The sequence below is a fragment of the Lissotriton helveticus genome, chromosome 7, assembly GCF_964261635.1.
Source record: "Lissotriton helveticus chromosome 7, aLisHel1.1, whole genome shotgun sequence".
NCBI classification, from domain to species: Eukaryota; Metazoa; Chordata; class Amphibia; order Caudata; family Salamandridae; genus Lissotriton; species Lissotriton helveticus.
The window spans coordinates 977,810,519-977,837,708 of NC_136068.1; the positions used below are offsets into that span (position 1 = coordinate 977,810,519).

General features: G+C 44.8%; 1 protein-coding gene across 2 annotated transcripts in view; it reads right to left on the bottom strand.

The window, feature by feature from the left end:
- The window catches only part of CAMK2A (calcium/calmodulin dependent protein kinase II alpha), a 602,280-nt gene that overhangs the window by 477,374 nt on the left and 97,716 nt on the right, over positions 1-27,190 (bottom strand). For both annotated transcript variants that reach the window (XM_078653588.1, XM_078653589.1), the window contains exon 2: positions 793-887. In XM_078653588.1, coding sequence (XP_078509714.1) covers positions 793-887 — 95 coding nt within the window. The remainder of the gene's footprint in view (positions 1-792; positions 888-27,190) is intronic.

The window sequence follows — 27,190 nt, forward strand, 5'->3', positions numbered from 1 at the left end:
AATTTGAAGAATATATGGGCACTTTTCTTTCACTATGCTTTTGGAGAACTTTTTTTCAAAGGAACTGGCATTCATATTAAATATGTAGAAATTGAAAGCTTAACAATGAGCATTCTGTATTTACCATTGAAAATGTTGGGGGAATGAGGAGCAAGGGTGGTTTAGGCGTTTGAAGGAGCACATCATGTTTTTAACTTATAAGATATATGAATAGATAACATACATACAATTTTAATTGAAATGAGAAGGCTTTCACGGTCTGCAAGAAATGTCCACAAACTTTTTCAAACAGAAAAAAGGTAATGGGAGGCTGCTTGCAATCAGTCTAACCACTGGCAATTGCTCGGGGTAGCACGTCCACCCATCATTCTTTTGCTCACCATGTCACCCCAGTTTAGACCCAGCCATATGCAAACCAGTCTTGACTTTATTCTTCATGGGAACAATCCATCCTGAACTGCCAAGCCAGGTCCTCCCTGAACCAGAATACCAACAACCCAGGACTAGTTTTGCACTAGTTATGGGCTCATCAGCTGGGCACACACAGTTTTGTATAATATGAAAATGTAATTTTTTTTATATAAGTTACCAGCTACCAAGGAACTATGGATTGCAGCAAATAAGATCTATTTTGAAAAATATTTGTATTTCTTTCATTAAATTCTGCATGAGTATTATTTATGTTTTTAATAAAAACAAAATCCTATCAACTTCTAAATTAAACACAAACATTAAAGACTTTATAAAAACAAAGGTTTGTCGGTGCTCGATTGAGTCGGTGTTCATTCCTACCTCTGGCAGTTAGCTTCTTTGTGTTAATTATCTTGGCAGCATATTCTTGGGCCGACAGGACTTTCACGCATCGTCGCACAATGGAGAATGCACCCCTGAAAAAACACAGAATGTGAAAAATAAATGTAGTTATTAGTGTGAGAAATGTGAGTCAGTGTCTTAAAAAGCATCAGAAAGATTAGATTGTCCATGCCAGGATTCCTAGCTTTCTTAAAAATCTTCTTCAAATAGTTCAGAGCATTATCACCAAAACTCTACACCTGTGTAGACATCGGTGCGTCCGGTGACATAAGCAGATTGGATTTTACAACATTGGTTGTCCCAAAATTGTATTTCAGTTGAGGTTGGCTTTAATTCACTTATTTCCCCAACTCAAGACACAGGTTGGGTGTTGATCAACCTACACCCGTTATTGGTTCTTGTGGTGTTGAGCGGTACCATAAGAAGCAGGAGCAGGTAGTAATGGCAAGTAAGTTTGATTCTTCAAACAGGAGTCTTTGCTGGTGACAGCATCCGTCATCTGATTGCAAGCAGATAACCATCCACTGTTTAACGCCCCCTTAAAGTACCACACATACATTTCAACTCTAAAACAGAACGCACACATACACACCAGCATGTAAAGTAATTATAACAAAAAATAACACACCTCCTCCTTTATGAAATAAAACTTTTAGCCCATATGGTAACCTTTGAAACATTCAGGTCAAATGATACTAAGTCGTATTCTGTTAAAATTATTCCCATTAATATCACACATGGCATCATTCTCCGCCTCGTTTTTTGTAGCTACTCTAAGCATCATTTCCACTCCACCTCTGTATCCACTAGGTTTGACATCTTCATGCATAATGGAAATTTGCCTCAAATTATCACTCCCTGACAAGTCGAACCTACCGTCCGGTCCACCAACTTGTGCCGTATTACCTCTAGGATTCTCTATCATGTCCCCATGACCAAATCTCCAAATAAATAGCTACATTTCTCATACCTGTAATTCGGATTCTCACCTATAGCTTTGCCTGAATTTTCTGCAGTCTAACTACCTTGTTAAGACTCCACCGACCTTTATTCTTCATGATGACAACATGTCTGACATTTCTAACTACTGGTTGCAGTTGTGACTGTGTAAACATGAATCTCCCTTGCTGATGCACCCTGGCTTCTTAATAAATACACAGTCACGAACTTTCACTCTATTTTCTTTAGCCTTAAATGTGCAGCCTGCTAGTCCTTCTATAATACAAACGGTGCCTCTCCAGATTCTCTTGTGGAGCATTTAGAGAACTCTACATTTTCTTCTGTACATAGGTCTCCACATCCAAATTGGATAGCAGGGCTGTTTGTATGCCTTCCTTTATAAATCTGTTAGTGCTTTCCGCCAACCTGTTGCATTGAGGTTAATACCAAGCAACATTAAACTCAATTCCCCAAATTTCTCATTTTATCAGAGACAAGTTGAGCACTATTGTCAGAAACAAACCTGTGGTTATATCCGCAATGATACTTCTTTCAAATGAATAGTAAACCCATTAGAATAATAATAAATCGTTACAATCACATAGCCCATGTGATCAGGCAGACAAATAAATGGTGTTGAAAAATAAATGGAAATATTTTCAAAAGATTTATCTTGCACAGGAAAAGTATGCAAAGGAGCCTTGGCATCCACCCAATGTTTATCAGACACTGTAACACCTAAATGACTTTCATGGGCACTCTGTATCAATTTTACTCTGTGTGTCTCTGATAGTACAAAAGTACACAATGTAGCCTACTTCGCTTAGTTCTGCAGATACTTGACCGTCCCTCTCTAATGTACCTCAACAAAGTACAATAGTTCATGTTTAATGGCACCATTTCTTTCTTTGGTGACATCCGCCCAGTTTACAATGTACTCATTAGTTAGTATACCATCCTCATCATTTTCTGCGGCATGCAAACGTGATCTAGACAAAGAATCCACCTTTACACACTTCCTAGTGTATATAATGCTTCAAAAGTAAGCTTCTATAGTTTGGCAATTAACTGAACAAGCCTTGAAGATGTTTTCCCATTGCTCTATTCCCCCATGATATAAACAAGAGGTGTATGGTCTGTGTACATCACAAACTTGATTACCTTAAGATATGTGTTAATGTTCTGGATGGCCCACAGACAAGTTAAGGCCTCAATGTTGATGTTTCTATAATTAATTCAGCAACCTTCAGCCTGTTCAACAAACAAGCAATTGTTCTTTCCTTGACAACCACTCTGTGACATAGCACAACCCCTAATCCAATCACACTGTCACATAGCCTTTTTTCAGTCACTAATGGTCTTAGAGCAGGTACATTTGTTGTTAATTTCTTGATTTCACCAAAAGCTTTCTCTTCTGACCTACCCCAGACACATTTTATTTTATCCTGAGCATGTTTTAGAAGTTCTATAATTATGGCATACCCACATATGAAACAGGCATAGTATTCACTCAGACCAATAAGAAAGCCTAAAGAATCTTTGTCATTTGGCCTTAGTGCATTAAGTATAGGCTTACCTAAATCGCCTTTAGATTTTATTAATTCTGTGGAGCTGCATTCACCAAGATAATCTGCCTCATCCACACTGAACCTGTATTTGTCTTTCCTAATGGTGATTCCATGATCCTAAAGAATGGACAACTCTTTATAGAGGGCTATACCATTCTCTACAAAAATTAGTATATTCTTTCTGGAATACCTGTACATCAGTTCCGCTTGAAATATCACATTTATCAACTGTCACTGCACGCTGCTGACACAAGCCCAAATGGTAACCTTAAGAAATACTCTCCATACAGAGTATTAAAAGTGGTATATGCTAAGGAATCCTTTGTAAGGTCTTTTTGGTGATGTGCCACATGAAACTCAATTTTTCTGAAAATGTTGCCATTGAGCAATTGTGCCAGGTTTTCTTTTGGGCACCAGGTGAAAGTCAACAGTTTAAGATCATAGATTTACACATAAACTTATGTGCTCCATTTTCGTATTTGCTTATACAACACTTGAAATCAACTCTGAATAATCTACTGCTGCTATAATCTTATCAGCGCACATTTATCCTGCAAAACTTTCAATTCATTCAAATCACTTAATTGGCACATTCCTCACTATGTGAGCTGTCAGTGTGGCCTTCTTAAAAACATTTTTTGACAGTACGCAACCTATTTTGTCTATAACCATATCCTTGAATCTGGAAAGAATGGTTTGTACTTTTTGATGCTGATCAACTAACGTGACTAAATTCACACACTCATTAATTAAACTAACTGGGTTCTTCAGTCTTGGTCTCAGAATTGTATCTAGTCTGCCTCGATCACACCAACATAAAACATCTCTTCCTCTTATTACTACATTTATTTTATTGAATATAACTCTTACTTTAAATATAAACTGTCCTAAAAAAATCCATAATTTTGAAATCACAATCACCAAAGTCTTTGGGGTTCACATCAGTGGGTGTTTACTCTGTACCTTATCAAAATATATCATAGGTCCGGTCAGCAGCCATTATCCTAGCTTCCAGCTGGCCAATGTGAACTCTTCAAAACCATCCTTTAATTGACTAAACAGTGTTATGAGCATCTGCAGGGAAGGGTAAATTTGACAATCTAAATTTTAGAACAACTCAATCATCACTTTCGTTCAAGGAAATGTAGGAAAGACAAGTTATTTATCTATCTGCCCCCCACCAATCAACCGTGCAGCATACTTGCTTGTTTTGCAAACCTTGACAAAGAACCCTATTCTACCGGTTTTATTGCATCTCCTATTAAGTGCTGGACTAGTGCTAAAATTACACACATGAGCCTTCAAACAACGCCTGTACCACAACACCCTATTCTGTCTCACCACCCGTCTTTCTTCTTTGTTATACTTATAATCTCTTTTGTCTGGTATATGCACCAACTAACATTTTATACCACCCTCCCAACTGACTAAAGCTTTATGTGAAACCAAACATCTCACTACAAATTTGGCCATAGAGATTGCCCCTTCATGATAAGGTTTACAACAAAATAGTGATTCTTTCTTGCATTTCTTTCAAATAACCACCTAGTTAGTACCCGCTGATCTCTTAAATAAGTGTTTTCAGCAGGCAGCTGACATAATGTGCAAATTAACCGGGTGTTTGTCAACTGTCTCATGACTTACCTGTTTCCTTGAAAAAATTAAAGCATTTGATAACATTTGGTTCATCCTCAAGTCTACTGACCACTTCCATGTAGCCAACCCATGCACTAGAAGTCTTTGAGGAGGTTCAGTTTCAAGAAAATTATCAAAGCTTTATTGTCCTGCAGCTTCGAAGCACCCAAAAGAAGACCCTTCTTACTCTCTGGATCAAATATTTTTGAACTCAGTTATCAAAGATTCTCAATCAAGTTCTCCACTTTACCTGCAGTTTTCCTCGACACAGTAAGAAAGGAGCATGCTATGCCACATTGCGTTGTGTGTCCATCTTTACGCAGCTATAAGTCTAGTGTCTACAAACAATTTACAGTATTGTTCCTCAATTTGTCTCAAAATGATGTTAGAGATTAACTGGTCACCTATCAGTATAGCTTTATGGTATTCAAAGAAGGTTCTGTGATCTCTTTATCTATTTACTTTTCTCACTAGATTATCTTGAGAGATCTCAATACATGTTTTGATACCAGGAGAATCATGTAAGATCCTAATGGATGAATATTTTGAAATTAAATGATATTTATCAGAGTGTCACATCTCCCAAAACCATATACATTGATTTTTAATATACCATTTGAGTTGGTCTAGAATTTGAAAATGTATGAATGATCTGTTTCTCTAAGTTGACATGAAATCTAACATTTCTGAAAGTTTTGACCATAAACAAACTGATGGCCTTAAGATACCTTATTCTATTCATAAAAGCTCATAATGTATTTTCTCATAAGCCTAGAGAATCATGGAACATTTTAACTTCTGCAGTTAATTAAACGCCCACCCTTATATCTGGGCAAAGTACATCAGTTGAGGGATTATATTTGGTTCATCAATCTTGTTAAATGATTTGACAGAAATCCCACCTATAGACTTTACCAAACCCATACAATGCACTCAATGTGCATTAGACCGAAGTAATTAGAACTTCTACTTTACACAGCCATTTCATTGGTAGCAATGTTAGTTACCCTAGATAATTAAATAGTGATAACTGTTTATATTTAAAGCAATATACAAAGAATACTTCAGTGTTTTGTGCTGAACACAGTGGTGTAAACATTACAAACTGGCCACATTAGAACCAATGCAGATCACACTAACACCTGTCATTCCAACTTCAAGACCCGCAACCGTGGGTGCACCTTCTACAACCGTAACAATTGTATAGAGACAGTGCTATGTACCTGTTACTTCCCAGACAGAGCAGAGCCTCTAGGCAAGGAGCCCATCACATGAAACCTATGGGACCATTAAGTACCCCTAATGCATCTCAGTTTCATCATTTTGAAAACATCAGTGCTAGTGATGCAACACAAGCAGCCACGTGTCAAGAGGATAGTGCACACAGAACACCCATTTCTGAGGTGCCTGAAAGCATCTGAAAGGCATGTCAAAACTGACTTAAGCAGTGACGAACCTGTGAAAAGTCTTTGCTGCTCATTCCAGAAGCAAACAGATGCAGACAAAAGTAATGCACACTGACAGTTGCCTTAAGTTTTTAGGGCATTATGTTGAAAGCCTTGCCTCTGCAGCTGCAACTAAAAAAATGGAGAGCGAGGTTTCTATAGAACCTGTCCTCCAACTACAAAAGGATGGTTCTCAAGCAGAGCCGTCCCTAAATTGGACTGACCGGGCCATAGGCGGGAAAAAAAATGATGTTTGGTGTGTGTGTTTTGGTTGGAGGGGGAGGGTCATTGTGGTGTGACAGCAAGAGGTGTGAGGAAGATGGGAAGAGGGAGGGTGGTAACAATTATGCTGCGGTATATTGAGGGCTGATAACAAAGAAACGAGACCCGATTGAGAGCAAGTGCAATGGACGAGCTGCTGTTTGCATGACATAAGTCTAGCAGCCCCTGCTGTGCCCCTCGGAATATTGGTGTACTGGGCCTTGGCCCAGCTCACCCATGCCCAAGGCGGGCCCTGTTTCAAAATACAGCACTTATCATTGAGTAAGTACTCAGACAGTGCTCAATTGATTGCGTACATTCCCTCTATGAATTAGTCCTAGCATTTGCCATGTTTCTTTCTCATGAAGAGAGTATTGGTAAGGTAACGAAGATTGCAATTCAATGTGAAAGCACTGCCCAACACTAAGTTATGTGCAGTAGGGCAAACTCAAAAAGCCCTATATGTCTAAATTAAGTTCTCTATAATAGATGTTCTGAAACAAGAGTAATAGAAGACCAAAAAGCGATGCCACATGCAAGTTGGATCTGGTGGCTCTTAGCTGATGGCCGATCCTCAGATTGATCCACCCTTGAAGAAGCACCTTGATCTGATGGCAGTCTCTTCAACCTGCTTAGCCATTGCGGAGAAGGGTGTATAATGATGTGCCCTTTCCAAGATCCTATCCAGTCCTGGATGTGTAAGACTACACTCCTGAGCTAGTTCCCAGTTCCGTCTAGGCGCAGAGTTAGAGGTTCTATGTGATGTGTCTATTTTATTTTGCCCAGGTGACAGGCTCTGTGTCGATCCTCTTGGTCCTGTTGAAGTATGGGGGGTATAGTACAGACAGTGAATTCCATGCCTACCTGCTCCAGTCTTGCTGACCCCATTAGGGACTGCCAGAGAAAATATTTGATAGCCCTGCATCTAGTTATAAGGCTTTTTTTTTTTGGAGGGGTGTAGGGAGTTTTATATAGCACGAACTAGACCTGAAGGTATCAGAGCGCTTTATGTGAGCACCAGTTCAGTTACAGAAGGACACATTCATTTTCTTTTTTTTTGTTAGGCACAGGGTTGCGGGGAGATTAGGTGATTTGCCCAGAATCACAGGATGTTGAGCATCCCTGCCGAGACTTGAACCCAGTTCCCCAGCTTCAAGGTAGACCCCCCTGGTCATTAGGCCACATCCTCTCCCTCTCCCGAAGGCTTAATGAGTGTAGGTGTCTCTCCTATTTTAACAACCTCAACATGTCCTACCCTACCAAAGGGTTCTATGACACAACCATGTATTCATTTTCCATGCGTTCCTTAACAACACGGGAGGAACAACAAATGCATCTGAACCCCACATTCCATTTACAAAACAAGTCGTCACAACGACTTGCCTTCGGGGGAGTTCTTGACTTTGGAATAGTATAATTTACAACTCCATCTCCAGTCATCGTAACAGTAGTGAAAGCATTTGAATGTAAAGTCCAACGCCACTAGACCTAATGCATGTTGTTGTAACAACTTGTGTTGTAAATGTAACGTGTGGTTCAGACGTATTCGTTAGTTCGTCCACATTGCAAAGGCAATGCATTGTTCGGCGGTCATTGTATTTCCTGTTTCCCCTACCAGATAGCTACTATATTCATCTCTGTCCAATCCTATGGTTCTGTATTTATGTAATCAGCCCCAGAAGTGAAAGGGTCAGTACTTCTGTATTCCTGTATACCGATGAACAAATTCATCACTTCCTCACAAGATCCCAGAATTAAAAGCTCGCATTCCTTTAGCTCCACCACACCTTGCTATATACCCTATTCTATCCATGTTTAGAAGTGAAAGATATGTTTTAGCTGGCGTCTGAGGAAGCGGGCATGAGAGGAGACGGTCTTGCCCGACGGAACAGGTGTGTTCTTTGGGACACCCCCCGCCCGACGCCAGTACGAGCCTTATACCTATATAGACTCGTAATATTGTTCCATGTTGGTGGAAGCCCCTCCACGTGGACTGCCTCTAAATAGGCCTAATTGAGGTAAGAGGTGGGTTTGGACTGGGACAGGTTGACTGTCCTGACGAAGACCGCAGTGACCCACTAAATAGCGGGTGCATCAAGACGGTCGAAACATGTTGACCACCGCAGTTTAAAGGAGGACTGTTTTAGGATCATAATTTCCTGCCTAAACACTGTCCATCCTTCACTTTATTTTTTAATCCTGGCTGGGAAACTACTAATAAAGGGTTTGACTAGGTATCCACGAGCCAGTTTTAATGAGCACTTCCTTACTGCACTAGTTTGTCTATCTGTAACCCAGTCTTGTAAGGGTAACACTTTGTGATTATTGTGAGTAATTTTTGTGTTTGTCCTTATGTGTGTTGTGATGTGTGTTTAGTGTTCCCCCTCCCTATGCTCCGCCCCCTGCGTGGCTACGCGGGGGCGTATTGTAAGCAGACCCGATGATGAAGCATGTCACACACATTTGTGTGTGAGTGAGGGCAGTTTTTTCAATATTAATTATTTTTCATTGTCTTCATTTGGTTTCGTTTGTTTTCTTCCCACCCCTCAGTGTGTTTGAATGTTTTAGCTGAAACCAGTCCTAGAGGAAAAATTCTATGTATTTGTGTTTCCTGTCCTTGGGGTAGTAAGAAGACAGCTCTACACATCAGCAGCTTTATTCTCTGAGAACAAACCTCCGCCTGTCTGTTTCTGTGGATCCCCAATTTCAGTCTAACAAAAGAGCAGTGACGGGCTTCACCTCTGCGAGTCCCACCGTGCACGGAAGGCCGCCTTCGGCTGCAGATGCCGTTTGGCACTGGCTCCGTCACGTGCTGCAGTGTGAATGTCAAGGCCGTTATCTGTGCCCGTGTCACTTCCCCCCCGCGCGCCACCTCCAGGCCCCCACTAGTGGAGATGGGCGCGTTCTGCTGCTAAAGAGAGATAAGGATCGAAGCGTGCATACCACGTGTCTCCTTTGGCTGATGGAAAAGGTGGATGGTTATTGAGTTATTGCTTTCTTAACTGAAGAACTGATCTGCAGTATTGCGCAATTGAAGTTCGTTAGCATTGTTTAAGTGAAAGGGATTAAACTGTGAAGTGTCCTTCCCTTTTAGGTCTGTTTTGATAGCGCAGCTGCCGATAGTAGTAGTGTGATCAACCCAAAAAAGAGCCTTCAGGAGTACTAGGATAGAGGGGCTTTGGCTCCGCCGTCCGCCCACATTTTGGTAATTAGAGCCCCTGATTTGTCTGAGCAGAAGTTGTGTACTTCCACAGAAAAAAAAGTGCTTCTCCTCCAGCAGCTGTGATTATTTTATTTATGCAGTTGCCTGAGCTTGACCTTTCAGTGGTGCACACATGAAATGTAACATTGCAAATTTTTTTAAGATAACTAGATAATTTACAGTGTTTGATTTTCTGTGGCAGCAGCATTAGTAGGACAAAGGTCAGTCCGGGAGAATATGAATATATTGTAGTTACACCACCCTCCTCGCCTATCTATATACATTAGACTTTAGTGAGCCGTTTTTTGTTTGCGACCAGTATTGGATTCCCAGGGCTACATTAATTTACATGGATTTTTAGATCTAGTTTGACAGTTCAAATGCCAAAGACCTTATGTAATTAACAATACACAGCTTTCAGATACCTACAGACAGAGAGTGGCTTAGACTCCACTCACATGTTGGTTACCCTGACTACAGGATTTGATTGGGTCAAATGTGTGTGCTTTAACTAAAAAGACTGTTTGTATCTCAAATTTTGTCTTGTGGCAAAGCTTTTAAGTGACTCAACAGAACTGAGTTTATTATGGTAGTAAGCCAATGATCATGGCTGTAGGTCTGTTTAATATGAAATGGTAGGATAAAGGCACTAGGCCTGACATATTTTTTGTGAAAAGTGAATAATAAAGTCAATAGGAATTCTAAGAGAAGATTTTTATTACTCTGTGTTAAAGCCTACAGAAAGGTATTTTATTACATGGAGTCTCACAAATGATCGTAGTAGGAAATGGTTTTAGCGTTGGTTACTCTTGTGAATAGACTTGGATATAGATGGTTAATCTGTGAGAATTTGTGTTAGATCCTCTTTGGAGAGATAATATTTTCCTTAGCCAACAGTAATTTTGTATACCTTTCTAATTTTATGACTGTGTATCTGATGGTAGCCTTCTGTGCCTGGTGGCTGCATTGTGGAAAAGCTGCCACTCAGTACAACAGACCTGAGTTGGTTATGGTGACAAACCAGATAACAGCTATATGCTTGATTGGTGTATGTCACAATATCCTCAAGAGCTCTGCATACACATGAGATAGCATGACTGAGGTCTGGTCCTATATTTGGAAGTAAATCCCATCTTTTTCCATCATGACCATAATATTCCATAAGCCTTGTCCCTGCTGGTATGGTTGAATGGGAGCTGTTGGCCACTTAACTGCTGTCTGGTGCTTTGGGGATGACTGCAGGAAATTAGCTTAATGGAAAGATTCCTAATACATACCTGCCAACTCATACGTTGCCACTGTATGACACATGACATCGGCTCCCATCACATGGTCTCCCGGTGAGGAGCCAATAGCTCAAAGTGGCAGAGAAAAGGAGCTAAACAGTAAATAGTGGTATTCTGGCTTGTTTTCCGAAGCTTTGAACTGCTGACGTCCATTACGGGTTATGAAAACACCCCAGGACATCAGCACCAGCCTCAGTAAGCTTTTTTTTGGGTGGAACAAGAGGCTTGGGGCGAGTGGGGTTCAAAAGTGCTTCGTAGATACTTTTTGGCATGAGACTCTGCCCCTTCAAGGCCCCGCCCCCTCCCCAAGCAGTGAGATTGTTCTTCAAGTTGGCAGGTACGCTAATCCAACCCTTTACAGCCATGCACCGTTAGTATATTCTAATTTAAAGAGGGAACATTTAGAAAAGTGTGTAAGAACTATGAGTGAATGAATAACTACCATGTGTATGGAAGAAGACTGCATATAAATAAGGCTGAAATAAAGGACTGCTGTTCAACCTTATGGTACAAATCAAACAGCGAAGTCCTAAAGCACACAGTTCACCATTACGAACAATACACAGGACTATCCGGTCTTCTCTTCACTGACAAACCCAAAGACCCCAGACCACCACGACTTCAGTCAAAGAGAAACGCAATAACCATGTACAATGGGCGCTCATTCTCAGAAACCACTGCAAGACCCTACAAATGGTGGAAATGTACTATACAAACGCTCATAGCATGCTATAATATAACACACTTTGTGATGTGCTGTAGTGTAGGTGTGCTGCGTGTCTGCTTGCGGTTGCATGTGTGTGTCGCTGTTTATCTATGGAATCATATGTCTGTGTTTTCTCTGTGTCTGTTGTCTGTGCGTGAGTGTTTTTGTGCTTGTGTGCACGTTATGTCAATTGTTACATGTGTCTGCCTGCATGTATTTGTCTTTATTGCTTTCTTTTTTTGATATCTATTCTGTACATGTCTGAATTAGCTCATATGTGCGTCTGTGCTTGTGCGGTCATGTGTGTAACAGGAATGAATGTAACTGCATGAACGTGTGGGTTTGTGCTTGTGTGTGTGCGTATTGAGGTAACTGTGCATGGGTGTATCTGTGCCTGTGTGGGTTGCATGTTAGCATCAGTGCATCTGTATGACTGTATGTATTTATTATAATTGCCTGTGTGTGACACGTCGTTGTGTGTGCATGCATTTTACTTGTCTGTGTGTGTCGGTGGATTTGTGTTTAAGGTTTGTGTCTTTGCGTTCCTGCCATGTTTAGAGCAATCCGCAATGATAGAGAAAGAGCGGGAGTGGGGGCTGGAGGAGGTGGACAGGTTGGGGGCAGAGAGGCGGTGAGCGCGTGTGGGCGGTGGAATGAGCAAGAGAGAGAGTCAGGAAGGGAGAGGAGAGGAGTGGGTGAGTGGGAGTCAGAGAGAGGTGGGGGAGGCAGGGGTGCGTGGGAGAGACAGAGCTAGAGAGAGCGAGGGGGCGGAGGGAATATATAATTTAGCTGCATTCATAAAACCCTATGCGGCTTGTACCAGCGCAGCGCTATAAAAGTAACGGAATGATTGCAATTCTATGTTTCCGGAAAATAAGGGGGAAATAATTGCCTGCATCGAAGGAAGCGGCGGTCTTTTCATTGGACGCGGTGAATAGGTGTCAGGGGCACGTCAGGCGCGACCCTGGGCAGCGGCACCTGGCGGAGGGGGGCGGGGGCGCGCGTGAATGGAGCGCCTTCAAGGCTGCACTTTAAGCGCGGCTTGGGGCTGGCTATATTGAGAGGCGCCATTCCGGAAGCTTCCAGGGCCCGCAGTGCTGACGATTCCTGCTAATGCTGCGCTGATTGAATGCCTCGAGCACATGATTCACTGCTCACCTGTTCCCCAGCAGCCTAGCCTGCACGAGCTCAGGACACATCCGAAGACACCCACCTGTCTACCCCAGACCACAGCACAAGGCATCCCTGTACCCCAACACCCCAAATTACCAGGTTTCAGAAGACAACCCAATAGTTCTTTTAAAACACCCCAGCCTTCCATCCTTCAGGCCACAGGGCGAGGCACCACGTGCCCTAGCACCCCCACGTGTTTACCCTAGACACCAGGATGCCACTATCCCACACACCCACGTGGCATCATTAAGCAATCCTGAAGGCCCACTCATCCATCAAGTACACAACAGCTAAAGAGAGTCTACAGTACGCCACACCGCTCATTCGAACGAATCTTTGCAATTTTGGATATTTATTTTGGCTCTGAGCAAATATCACTCACACAACACATAGAGAAACAAGCCTTTACTCCCCAACCCCAGGGCAAGAAGCCCCGCCGCACAGAACTTCGACAGGCCGCAGCAGAGCCAACCTCACTCGCCCAGGCACCAGACACAACACTAAAGCAGCAGTGCAGGAACCCCCACGCATAGCAATTCAACCGCATTGGTAACAGCGAGCCGAGCACACTTCCCGCATACAGACACACAGAGAATATCATACATACCAACATTTCAGGAGAGCAAAGTGGGAGATTTAAAAAAAAAAATCGGGAGAATGGGGCTTTGAATCGGGTTACTGGCATGCATGGGCTTTGGAAGTGTACTGCATGCACCCCCCACCCCCCTGTGGCAGCCCAGGCTGAAACAGCTCCCCCCCACCCCCAGTACTTCGCAGGTCTTTAAAAGACGATTCCATTGTTAATGACGCTTTGTTGGTTTCTCACCCCTTCGAGAGCCCCTGCATCGCCACTCTTTGCTGGAAGAATTAGCACTTTACACAATACCAACAAGCCCTGTCAGCTGAAACCGCTGAGGAATCAGGTTTTTGCTTGTAGGAATCGGGAGGCGGGAGACTAGCCTTCAAATCGGTAGTCTCACGCCTGAATCGGGAGGGTTGGCATGTCTGGAATATGCACAACACAGCAGCAGCAGTGCATGAAGGCCCATGCATAGAACTTTCTACAGCACGGTAGGTAGCACCAGGGCTAACTTAGTGGGAGAGGTGTGGCGCCGCGGCCAGGGCGACTGACGCTGGAATCTGGGGACCACGGTTCGATCCCCGGCTCCGGCGGCAGGTTAGCCTAGCACCATGTGACTCTGGGCAATAGCTCGCTTAATCTTCCCGACGGCCCCCCAGCGCCTAGAGACCCTTACGGGTGATTGTGCGCTTTACAAATGTGGACTTTACTTTTACTTTTACTTACACAGACATACAAGAAACAAGCTTAACACTCTAACAGCAGTGCAAGAACCCCCATGCATAGAACCTCTTCAGGCTGCAGCAGAACATAACTCACACTGAGAACAGACAACACACTGCAGCAGCAGTATACAAACCCCAATGCATAGAACTTCTACAGCATAGGCAAAAAAGGACAAACCTTACAGTCACACTATCAAGAGGCAGAACAAGCTATCCTAACACAGACCAGATACAGCTTAGACATCTGCATAGCAAGCTTGCCTCATGTGCAGAACATTTACATTATTTTAGAAGCACTGCCAGCATCCCTCGTACACCGAACATGTGCTACACGGCAGCAATAATGCAATCACACACAGAACAGAAACAGCATAGCACCAGCTAGGCAAGAACCTCTCACACACAGAACAGACACATTATGAGCAGCGGCAATACAAGCTTCCATCCACACAGAACAAATGCAGCATAAGCAACTGATGTGCAATGCACAAAGCATGCATGGTGTTGTATGGCAGTAGAATACTAAGCTTCTTGTGCAAGCTTCCCTCACACATAGTACAGATGCCGAGTGTGGGCCGCTGACGTGCAAACTTCATAACATACTCAGAAAAGGTACAGCACAGGCAGCAACGGTTCAGTCGGCCCATCCAAAAATACTCTTCCATGCACCAGCAGAAGAGGCGCAGCAAGTGTAGCAGCAAATGGAGTTTCCCTTAAACATCTGTTCCTGAGCTATGTTCCACCTCTGTTAAGGTTCATCATGATTTCATGAAAAAAAAACTATACAAAATAGGATTACTCTCATTACTTCGCACCGATCTGTATCCCAGGACACTTTGATTACTTTGCCCTGGGTTAGATTACAAAATACTGTATTTATTATTGTACCCTGCATCAGATTACAAAAGGGTTTATTCTAATTATATTAACCTGCATTAGAACACCAAAGTAGATGGCTCTTATTACTTTAATCAGCTTTAAATCACTCAGTGATATGACACTGATTATCTTGCATTGGATTAAAAAAAGAGATGATGTGTAATTATTGACTATAATTGAATTGACTTTTGTACTTATAGAGCACACTGTCACTCCCAGAGGAGCATCCTGGCACTATTATTAATATAGTAATTATATTACTAGCTGCTGGGTATACAGAAAGAGACCACTCTGATTATTTCATCCCATATTATATTACAGAGGAGAATTACCTGCTTATTCCATTCTGTGGTAGGGAAGAGAAATTTACACAAATGAATTTCTTCTTTAGGTCACAGATGGGCATTACTCTGATACACTTACTCTGCTCTGGATCACAAAATCAGATGCCATTATTTTATCCTGCAATGTATCCTGGAAGGGGCTGGAAGTGATTCTCCTGTTTTATTACCCTGTAATTGCCCGAAGAAGGACAATACATTGTGTACATTTCTCTTTATTGGAGAACTGAAAGAGAGTATTTTGAATATTTTACCCTGTTTAGATTAAAAAAGGATTGATTATACTATGATCGAGTTAACCTGTATTTGACTACTGGATATTTGTCAAATATGGTTATACTTTACTGGGTCACAGATGACATTGTCTGCTCTATCTTTGATCAAAGAACACTACACAAAGGATTCCGACTCCCTGCTTTAGATTAGATTGCTGAAATGTGTCACAGTACAGGAGACTCCTAAAGTTACTTCATACTGTTTTAGATTACAGAAGACTACTTAAATTAGTGGGCCCAGTATTAGGTAACATGGAATTACGTTGATTACCTACGTTTCATATTAAGGAAAGTGATCATTAATTACTTCACAAGGGATTACAAGGAATGGGTATAATTGAATATATTGCCCTGTGAATTATTAAAGACAATAACTACAATGACTTTACTTTGAATTGGAATAGAAACAAATTTTCATCTGATTACATTAGTTAGTATTTGATTACGAGAGAAGGTTTCTTCTATTCTTTACTCTTTACTCAATCACAGAACAAGGAGATAACTTTTATTGCTTTTTCCTAAATTAGATTGCAGGACAGCATTGCTCTGTAAGAAGGGGCAAGTTATCAGAGAACCTATGCAACTACTCACCTGCAGATTCCTAGGTAGGTAATCTAGCCAGAAAAAAAGTAATCACAACAGTCACATAGCAGCCAGGTTAAAAAAGAATATCAGAAGATCATGTTAATTAACCATGCCCAAGCTAATTCTTCCAGTTACTCTGATGGAGCACAATTCTGCTAGAGTGAAGCCCGGAGCAAGTAGTTGGCGTTCTGCATGCAAAGCATCAGTTTGAAGGAAGCACAATCCCTTTCTCCTACTAGAATTGATATGCACGATGGCAAGGGTGAAAGTAGGCAGGTGCATGCTACTTGTCCCATCCTGACAGTTTTCATTACTTACCTTAAAATTCCATTAGTTTTGTCAACTCCAGAGGTCTCTATTAATCCATAGAACCAGGTGGACACCTGCTGCAGTGCTCCTGATCAATGCTTTCAGCGGCTTCATGAAAATCAGGGATCCCATCGGGGTTCCCTAAAAAAAGCCTAGTTGACTGAGGGAAGTCCCTTATAGTTTTATTTAGTGCAGAGTCGTTTTATATAGTGCGACAAGATCCCTAAGAATCATTACAGTGTTTGGTACCAAGCATAAATATCAAATGGAGGTTGCAATCAAACATGACAGGCAGTTTGTAAAATAAATCCTTGCTCAAGTAGTAGGTCAAAAATTGTATGGTCAGAGCTTCCAGACATGTAGTCTGCCCCTGCACTGGTGGAAACCTCCATCGCAAAGGAGTGACCGTCGTATCTGCCCAAGCTTACCACCATCAAAACTGTGAGGATCAATAGATGTCTCTGAAGGAGTCCAGCGAAGTCACGTCCCCATCACAGCAGTTCCAGGCTGACTCACTCACAAGTATTTGTCATGTATTTTGCTTGAGTGCTTTCAGTGTTTATCCATGCCATGTAAAATTGTGGAGAAAAAATTGAAGACGGTCAATTTAACTTCCATCCCCATTGATTTCAATAGAGCGTCTTAGCCTTCTAGTTGTGATAAGAATCCTTGACAAGGCATGATTGGCATCTCTAGGCCAAGAGGTATATCACCGACCTATGTCTCCTTAGAGCCCAGGTGTGAGACCTCCACACGCCTAGACTGTATCATTGCTGAACTAAGCTAACGACTATCATTGGCAGTGGCGTGTTGTGTGGCGGCTCGAAACGGAGCATATGTAGTGTGGAATGCTGCATTCCAGCACGTGGAACAGTGAGATACACCTGACCAGGACCTGCAGTGCCTCCTAGATACCTGCAACTGTGAGCTCCTAGGCTGAGATCATGTCCGCAGATCTGTGGCATCTGCTGGTTGAATGAGACACAACCAGGCACAACCAGCCGGCAGGGGTGTACCACAGACCTCTGCATGCCCGGAAGTGCATGGCAGACCCCAATCCTGACCAACTGCAATGAATATCTGTGAGCTATGGGTGACTCAGGGGCCCCAGGTCACATTCTGCTGGTGGTTGGGGGGGCATCATTTTGCGTTACCCCAATGCCAACCGACCGCAGGGCCACAGTATCCTGAACTTATTCAGCAAAACTTTGTTGCTTAGCACCTTTGCCTGTGCATTACACATTTCTAGTTTGGGACTGGAGAGGATCCTATCCCTTTTCACCCTGTAATGCTCCTTTTTATATTTTTTACATATAATTTTGCGAAAGAGGGACAACTTCTGTACTCTGCCACACCTTTTCAACTGGCCTATCAGGTGGATTCTTATTTCCTTCTCCAACACGCACCTCTAAATCTTCTCCCATTTTCGATTTTTCTTTTTTTTTTAATTAAAATATTTTCTTCCTTTAAGATTGGCTTTATGAGTACTGCGTCCCGCATTTTTTAGGGGCAGACGTTGTGGAGATGTACGCAGAATAAGGGAATACGGACAGACACGTTGAACTACGAGAACTGCTGCTGGTTGACCGAGCGAGGTATGGCGCGTCAGAATTCAGGAACGCAGGGGCTTATTATCAAGCCCCTTATCGCCGCCTTATCGGCACTTTTCTGCTGATAACGTGGCGATATTTGCGTTGCCCTATTATCAAGGCAGCGTTAAGTCAATTAACGTGGCTTAAAAGCCACGTTAATTGACTTAACGCTGCCTTGGTAATAGGACCCTTTTCACGATAATCTCATCGTGAAAGGGGGCGTGCAGTGGGTGTTGCAGTGGGCGTTCCACCGCAACACCCATTCACTTTGACGCTGCCACCTATTATCAAGCTTGGCGATAATAGGTGGCAGCAGCAAATTTAACACCTGAAAAATCCTGGTGTTAAGGTGGTAAAACGAGGAGAAATGCTTCATTTCTCCTCGTTTTTGCTTTTTTCATGTGTGCTGCCTTGTGCAGCACACATGGAAAAAGCAAAACACCAAGGTTTACGGAGTTTAACAGGTAAGTAAACATATAAATAAATAAAACGAATTTCATTGCGCGCACTGCATCGCATTTGGTGATGCAGTGCACGCAACAAGATTCGTTTTATTTACTTATATGTTTACCTACCTGTTAAACTCCGTAATCCATACATTACTACCCCCCACCTTGCCCCTCCCCCTCCCCCCGTCACCGCCATGCAGGAACTCCTACTGCCGAACGCAGCTGCCCGTATGGTAATTCGCTAGTAAATTCTGGTCTGCCGGGCGGTTAGCAGAGTTTTTGCCGAACGCCGCACTCCAAGCAGACCGCTGAGTGGCAGAACTCTGCAAACTCCGCCAGCGGAGATTAGTTTGCTGCCCACCCCAAATTGTTAGCCAGGTCCATAATATTCATTTTTTTAATCAACCTCTGAAGGAGGAAAGGCCGTGTGAACTCAAAGGGTCTTGATTCTCCTAACATGAGGTATAAGGTCAAACATGGACACCTGGAGTGGATACATTAGTCCACTAAGCCACCAGACACAGCTTACAACTACAGATCTAGTTCACTCCATTCAATAATCAAGGGGAAATTAATACTGCACCAACAACGAAGGAACATTACCTACGGATGGGACCAGGAGTGTGTGGAGGAAGACACCTGAAACCGGTGCTACTTAGGCGTACAAACCCACAATAGGGGGACCAGGGCTGTGAAGACATTCGCCTGCCGAGGGAAATTATTGCATTCTCATCACAGGATGAACTGAGTGGCATTTGGAAAAGGGAGGTGACCTCCACCCCGAGGAGGGGTTTGGGGTGAGAAGTGGGTTAGCAGAAAAGATGCCAGCTGCATTGCACTGAGTGAGGTCCCCAAGAAGACTGAGAGCAGCACCCCTGAGACACTGGACACAGTGGGCTGAGGATACTAAATAGCAGGCACAGGTATATGCAAAGATTTATGTGGGTGCACGTGTAATTTTCACACTGACTGTGTAGAAGGCAACTTCGGCATACTGCTGGAGGGACAGGCTTGCTAAGTCACTCTAATTAGCACATGTAAAAGCGTAGAATACATTTCTGTGATCTGTAATCTTTTTGTAGTTTATTTGTCTCAATTGGTAACTCAGATTTGTAAAAGGAAAGGCCAGAATTTGATGTCTTAAATCTATATAAGTAATGGAAGAAAACACTAATTTACAGTGCACCAATGTACAATGGTACTAATGAGGCCTAGGATGCAATAGACATACAGAGTGAACAGCATTGTTCCCTACTAATGACTATTCCAAAATGGGCAAGAATTGGACGAAGATTGCATTCTTCCATCATCAGCACAAGTGAGTTTGAGAGGTCGCATTTGAACAGGAGTTGACATTCCACTCCTTTCACCCACTCAAATGTGATTCCACTGCAAAGAAGCAAAATAATAAGTAGATATGAAGCCTTAACCTCATAAGTATCAATTAGGGAATCATCCATCTCCCTCTGACCTTTCATCCACCCATTGCTCCAAAGCTCATTCGTTCTTCCCATGCATATGTGTATCTGTATGCATCTCTGTGAACGCGCACAGGTGTGTGTTTTCATGGATACCCATATGCCAGTGTGCAGAAATGTCAGTATATATTTTGTCTATGTGAATGATTGTATGTCCCTTGCTTTGGGATATCTGCTATATTTGTTTCAGTTTTCTGGTGTGCGTGGGTATCTATAGATTTGTTTTTCTGCATGGGTACACGTAAATTTGTTGGGCTGTACATGTGGTATCCATCTGTCTATCATTCCATCCTTCAGTTTATCAATACCAATGTCAATATCCATCTGTACATGACCAGGTGCTTGCTGTATGTGCTATGTAGGCAACTATACGTGTGTGGGGTTGGACTGGCCTGGAGGGCAAATAGGTAGTGTCGGATGGGCTGGTCTGACAGATCAGTGTGTGGGCTTTTTTTTAGCAATTTGTGTGTCTGTTTTATGGCCAGGTGGTCCGGTTTTTACTACTAATTTCCCTGATTAGTACAAACATTGCCTGCACCAAACACAAATGGATGCTGTTTCCCGGTTCAGTCGGGATTTAGGGCCAACCATAGTACCGAACTCGCCTTGTTGCAAGTATCAGAAACTATCCCGGAATGCTTGAACGCTGGTGGGAAGGCAGCCTTGATTTTGCTTGACCTCTCAGCAGCATTCGATACGGTTCCTCATTCAAAGTAGCTGACCAGATTGGCTGAGATAGGTATCACTGGTACGGTCTGGGGCTGGCTTAAATTTTTTCTGGAGGACCGCATGCAGCAGGTCTGGCTTCCTCCAGCCTCATACTTGCCCCAGAATGTAGACACTGGGGTCCCACAGGGTTCTTCCCTGAGCCATCTCCTCTTTAATATTCATGTCACGCCCCTAGTTCAATTGGCAGAGAATCTGGGTGCTAAAATCATTGCTTATGCTGATGACCCCCATCTTCTGTTCACTTGGAGTAAAAATTAGGATTCTGTTGATGCTGCCCAAAAATGTCTGGCTTCAGTTTTTCACTGGTTGTCCTCGGCGCAACTCAAGTGCAACGAAGAAAAATCTGAAATCCTTCTCTTCGGGAAGTTTCTTCCCAATTTTAAAGAAACACTCTGGCTGCCGGGCTCAGCCCTACCAGTGTCGATTGGCCTCCCCGTAAAAAATCCGGGGATATGGTTTGAGGAGAACCTCACCTTCTCTAGGGGGATTAAGAAGCTGGCTGGTACATGTTTTCGGGCTCTTAAAAACTCTCAGAACATTTCTTCCTCTCCTGCCTAGAGTGGCAAGGGAAACGGTCACCTGGGCCCTTATTCTATCTCGGATAGATTATGCGAATGCGCTGTATGCTGGCATTCCAGGCTATCTGATAAATAGGTTGTAGGTAGTCCAGAATGCGGCTGCCAGGCTCCTTCTCAATATTCCTGCTAGAAATTGTGTGAGACAACATCTGAGAGCACTCCACTGGTTGCCTGTAGCGGAGCGGGTGAAATTCAAATCCCTAGTTATAGCCCATCGTGCGCTTCACGCCTTGGGTCCAAGCTATCTCCAAAACCACTTTTCCTTTTACGTTCCTTCTAGACCACTCTGTTCTTTGCACCTACTTCTGGCCATGGTTCCCCGGTTCTGGCTACAAAGGATGGGTGGCAGCTCTCTAAGCGTGAAGGCAGTTCTTGCTTGGAATACACTTCCTCTTGCTCTTTGTAGTATTCAGGACCATGCCCTGTAAAAAAAAACTTGAAAACCTTCCCCTTTAACTAAGCTGACCATGCACCTCCTCTCAAGGCTCGCGCTGGGGCACTCTAGTAGTATCCGAGCGTGGTACAAGTGGAAATAACCTAACATAACAGTTGAAAACTGACCTGATTTGCAAACATTAGACACTTTTTTTTTTAATTAGCTACCTGGTTTGGTAATGGGGTACTTTTATTTTGGTGGTGGGCCTTTTTTTTTTTTTTTTCCCAGTCCTTGCCAGAGAGGGGTGGGTTTCGAGGGGGGAGAGGGATGGAGAGGTGTTTTGTTTGTATGTGTTTTAGCCCTTTTATACACACTGACGAGTTGAAGCATACATATGTTACACGTTGAATGTTAAGGATCCTAGAGCAATTGTTTCTTTTTTTTCCTCTTTTGGAATTATTTGTACTTTAAAAGAAAATCATTTCTTACCACATTTTTTTCAGATTTTGTGAAAAAAAGTGTTTACAAAAAATAGCTCATGGTGGAATTAGAGACTGTTGCTTTGCAGTGTAGCAAAGTAACAGCAGCATTGAAGGCCTGGCTAGCAGAACCGAAGACAGCAAATAAACGCGAGTGTTCTGGCTCAGTGCGATGGGCGTGCGTCCACCGGGAAAGGGAACAGATCCTGCTGGCAGGTGGAGAGAAACAAACATTCGCTCTACATTTGCATTGAGAAACGTGCTGGAGAGGACATCTGAGGTGGAGGGCTAAAGCTAGGCAAATCATTCTCTGACTCTTAAATCTAATAATCCCCCAATGCTATCCAGATCTGATACTTAGTTTTATATGTCACAGGCATGACTAAAGTACCAAACCAAAGTAAGGGCTTTCGTGGCCACATCTAACTGGAGGGCAGACGTCTGCAAAGGTGACTCTGCAGATCAGGCAGGGGTTCAGGAGGAAATGTGTATTGCTGGAAAAATCCCCAATTGCGAGTGAAGCCACGATATTGATTTTTCCATAATGATCTGCAACAGTGTTGCCTCCAGAATATCAAGTACCACTACACCATCATGGTTAATACATACAAGTAGTGTAGATTTACTATTCGATATGTATTTAACTTGACAGTGCATACAACGTAAGTACTTGTGGAGCTAAGAATAGTAAACCTATATGTACCGATGTATACTTGCCTTACTGATATTGTAGAAGTCACTTTTCTAGTGCCAATGTTGTTGATGGTCAATATTTTGTACTTCAATATTCTTTTTTTTTTACTGTTTTATTTTCCACTTTCAGAAAAAGAACATGATTCACAGTACATTTCAAAATGAAGCAGTGTGAATTACATTGCACAGCCGGAGCCCCCTGCCAGGGCAGTAAGCCTCCATGAATTACAGTCTCACTCGGAGCACATATAGAAAAACATAATTACCTTCATACAACTCCAATGGAACACTCAGGGCACAAGTCCTAAACAAGCATTGGAAATGCAATAGGTCTCGCATTAGGAAAGTTTGAGTGATTGGTATTGTAAATGACACTTTTTTTATTTATGTGTTGGTTTTGAAAATAGTAAAATTAATAGCTTTGTCAGTTACAATGTCAATAGTTTTAACTTTCGCAAATGTGACACCTATAGCATTTGTAATGCAATGTGTGTTGTATTTACGTGACTTAGATGTATTGATATTACAAATAACAATGGCTTTTAATTTTGTAAATAATGTGGTGGTGGATGCGGTGGTGGTGCATGTGGTGGATGTGGTGGTGGATGTGGTGGTGGTGGATGCGGTGGATGTGGTGGTGGTGGGTGTGGTGGATGTGGTGGTGGTGGGTGTGGTGGATGCGGTGGTGGTGCATGTGATGGATGTGGTGGTGGTGGATGTGGTGGTGGATGTGGCGGTGGATGTGGCGGTGGATGTGGAGGTGATGGTGGATGTGGTGGTGGATGTGGTGGTGGATTCGGTGGATGTGGTGGTGGTGGATGTGGTGGTGGATGTGGTGGTGGATGTGGTGGTGGATGTGGATGCGGTGGATGTGGTGGGATGTGGTGGTGGATGTGGTGGATGTGTTGGTGGTGGATGTGGTGGTGGATGTGGTGGTGGATGTGGTGGTGGATGCGGAGGTGGTGGATGTGGTGGATGTGGTGGTGGTGGATGCGGTGGATGTGGTGGTGGATGTGGTGGATGTGGTGGTGGATGTGGTGGTGGTGGGTGTGGTTGATGTGGTGGTGGATGCGGTGGATGTGGTGGTGGTGGATGTGGTGGTGGATGCAGTGGTGGATGCGGTGGTGAATGTGGCGGTGGATGTCATGGTGGATGTGGAGGTGGTGGTGGATGTGGTGGTGGATGTGGTGGTGGATGTGGTGGTGATGGTGGATGTGGTGGTGGATGCGGTGGATGTGTTGATGGTGGATGTGGTGGTGGTGGTGGATGCGGTGGTGGTGGTGGATGGGGTGGTGGTGGTGGATGGGGTGGTGGATGTAGTGGTGGTGGATGTGGTGGATGTGGCGGTGGATGTGGTGGTGGCGGTGGATGTGCCGTCCCAGAGTGATGTGGCGCCGTCCCAGAGTGATATGGTGGTGTTGTGCGGCGTGCAGCAGTGTGCGGGGTGCAGCAGTGTGAGGCGTGCAGCAGTGTGAGGCATGCAGCAGTGTGAGGCGTGCAGCAGTGTGAGGCGTGCAGCAGTGTGAGGCGTGCAGGGGTGAGAGGCGTGCAGGGGTGAGAGGCGTGCAGGGGTGAGAGGCGTGCAGGGGTGAGGGAGGGTGAGGGTGTGTGAGGGTGTGTGAGGGTGTGTGAGGGTGTGTGAGGGGGTGTGAGGGTGAGGGGGTGTGAGGGTGAGGGGGTCTGAGGGGGTGTGGGGGTGTGAGGGTGAGGGGGTGTGAGGGTGTGAGGGTGAGGGGGTGTGAGTGAGGGGGTGTGTGGGTGAGGGGGTGTGAGGGTGTGAGGGTGAGGGGGTGTGTGGGTGAGGGGGTGTGTGGGTGAGGAGGTGTGTGGGTGAGGGGGTGTGTGGGTGAGGGGGTGGGAGGGGGAGGGTGTGTGAGGGTGAGGGGGTGTGAGGGTGAGGGGTGTGAGGGTGAGGGGGTGTGTGGGTGAGGGGGGTGAGGGTGAGGGGGAGTGAGGGTGAGGGGGAGTGAGAGTGAGGGGGAGTGAGAGTGAGGGGGAGTGAGAGTGAGGGGGAGTGAGAGTGAGGGGGTGTGAGAGCGAGGGGGTGTGAGAGTGAGGGGGTGTGAGGGGGTGTGGCGGTGTGAGGGAGAGGGTGAGGAGTGTGAGGGTGAGGGGGAGTGAGGGGGTGTGTGAGGGTGAGGGGGTGTGCATTCTGAGGGTGTGTGGCGGTGTGAGGGGGTGAGGGCGTGTGAGGGTGAGGGGGTGTGCATTCTGAGGGTGTGTGGCGGTGTGAGGGGGTGAGGGCGTGTGAGGGTGTGTGTAAGGGTGAGAGGGTGGGTGTGTGTGAGGGTGAGAGGGTGGGTGAGAGGGTGGGTGAGGGTGAGGGGGTGAGTGAGGGGGTGAGGGAGGGGGTGAGTGAGGGGGTGAGTGAGGGTGAGGGGGTGAGTGAGGGGGTGAGAGTGAGTCAGGTGAGTGAGGGTGTGAGAGTGAGTGAGGGTGAGAGGGTTGTGAGAGTGAGTGAGGGTGAGAGGGTTGTGAGGGTGAGTGAGGGTGAGTGAGTGAGGGTGAGGGGTGAGTGAGTGAGGGTGAGTGAGAGTGAGGGCTCTGAGGGGGTGTGGCGGTGTGAGGGAGAGGGTGAGGGGGGTGAGGGGGAGTGAGGGGGTGGGTGAGGGGGTGTGCATTCTAAGGGAGTGTGGCGGTGTGAGTGGGTGAGGGCGTGTGAGGGTGAGGGGGTGTGCATTCTGAGTGGGGGGGTGGCGGTGTGAGGGGGTGAGGGCGTGTGAGGGGGTGGGTGAGAGGGTGGGTGAGAGGGTGGGTGAGAGGGTGAGTGAGGGTGAGGGGGTGAGTGAGGGGGTGAGGGGGTGAGGGGGGTGAGTGAGGGGGTGAGGGGGTGAGTGAGGGGGTGAGTGAAGGTGAGGGGGTGAGTGAGGGGTGAGAGTGAGTGAGGTGAGTGAGGGGGTGAGAGTGAGTGAGGGTGAGAGGGTTGTGAGAGTGAGTGAGGGTGAGAGGGTTGTGAGGGTGAGTGAGGGTGAGTGAGGGTGAGTGAGGGTCCGAAGTAAATGGTGGCAGGGCAGACATCATTGCAGCTAGCAAGTCGATCTTGACATTTGTATACTCTCTACTCCGACCAAGGCTGGAATTAGTCACTAGTTACAGACCTGAAGACTGGATGTGCTCTCTCTGAACACACTGCAGCGGCAGAGCTGTGAACATCGGCCCGATCAGATCTGCACACAATTTGTCATAGATAGACAATAAGCACATTGCATGGAGAGCAAATGTTCCTTCTGCTGGACTACGAAGCAGTCCGTAAGACATAGACACACACTACATGCTCTACTGCACAACCTCATGAACACACTACAGAGTCCGCAAGGGCTAAAGCTAGAGCTAGGCAAACCCAAAGCGCAGCATACATATATCTACGGAAATCTAAGATGAAGCAAAATTAAACTCAAGGCTCACGGTGCCCTCAAGCCACAGTCTAGAACACCATGACTGGGAATCCATTTTAGACGGAGCCATAATGAGCGAGTGGCCAACAGACCCTGTAAGTCCCAGTGGGGTACACGTGTTACTATGGTAATCCCTAAACTAAAGCCACAATAAACATGTGGTAAATGGAGACTATAAACAACAAGCTCTCGGCATTGCTGTGGGGGAGGCGGGGGAGCGGAGCGCATTCCTTTGAAGTGTGATGATATGGGGGGGGGCAGGGGAGAGGAGCGGCCACATCAATGGAGAGCTGATGAAGTGCTAGGATTCCCCACGGCCAGACTGACTTTTGCGTGGCGCGCAGCGTACTTGGGAACACAGCGACATATAGCATGGGACAGAGTAGCAGCGTGAGAGGGACAGAAATGCATATTTTTAGCGCACAGCATGGGCGGGGGCAGTATGTGACAGAGGCAGAGCGTGGGCAGAGTGGGACGCAGCAAGAATGTGGGGTCAGAGGGGCACATAGTATGGACGGGGGTGGGGGATCAGAGGCAATATGTGAAAGGAGCAGAGCGTGCCATGGGGCGGACAGAGTGGTGCACAGCATGGACGGTGTTGGGGGAACGGAGAAGGCAGCATGTGACTGAGAGGCAGAGCGTGGGCAGGAGACAGCGTGGCGCGCAGAGTACTTGGGTTGAGAGGGACACTTAGCATGG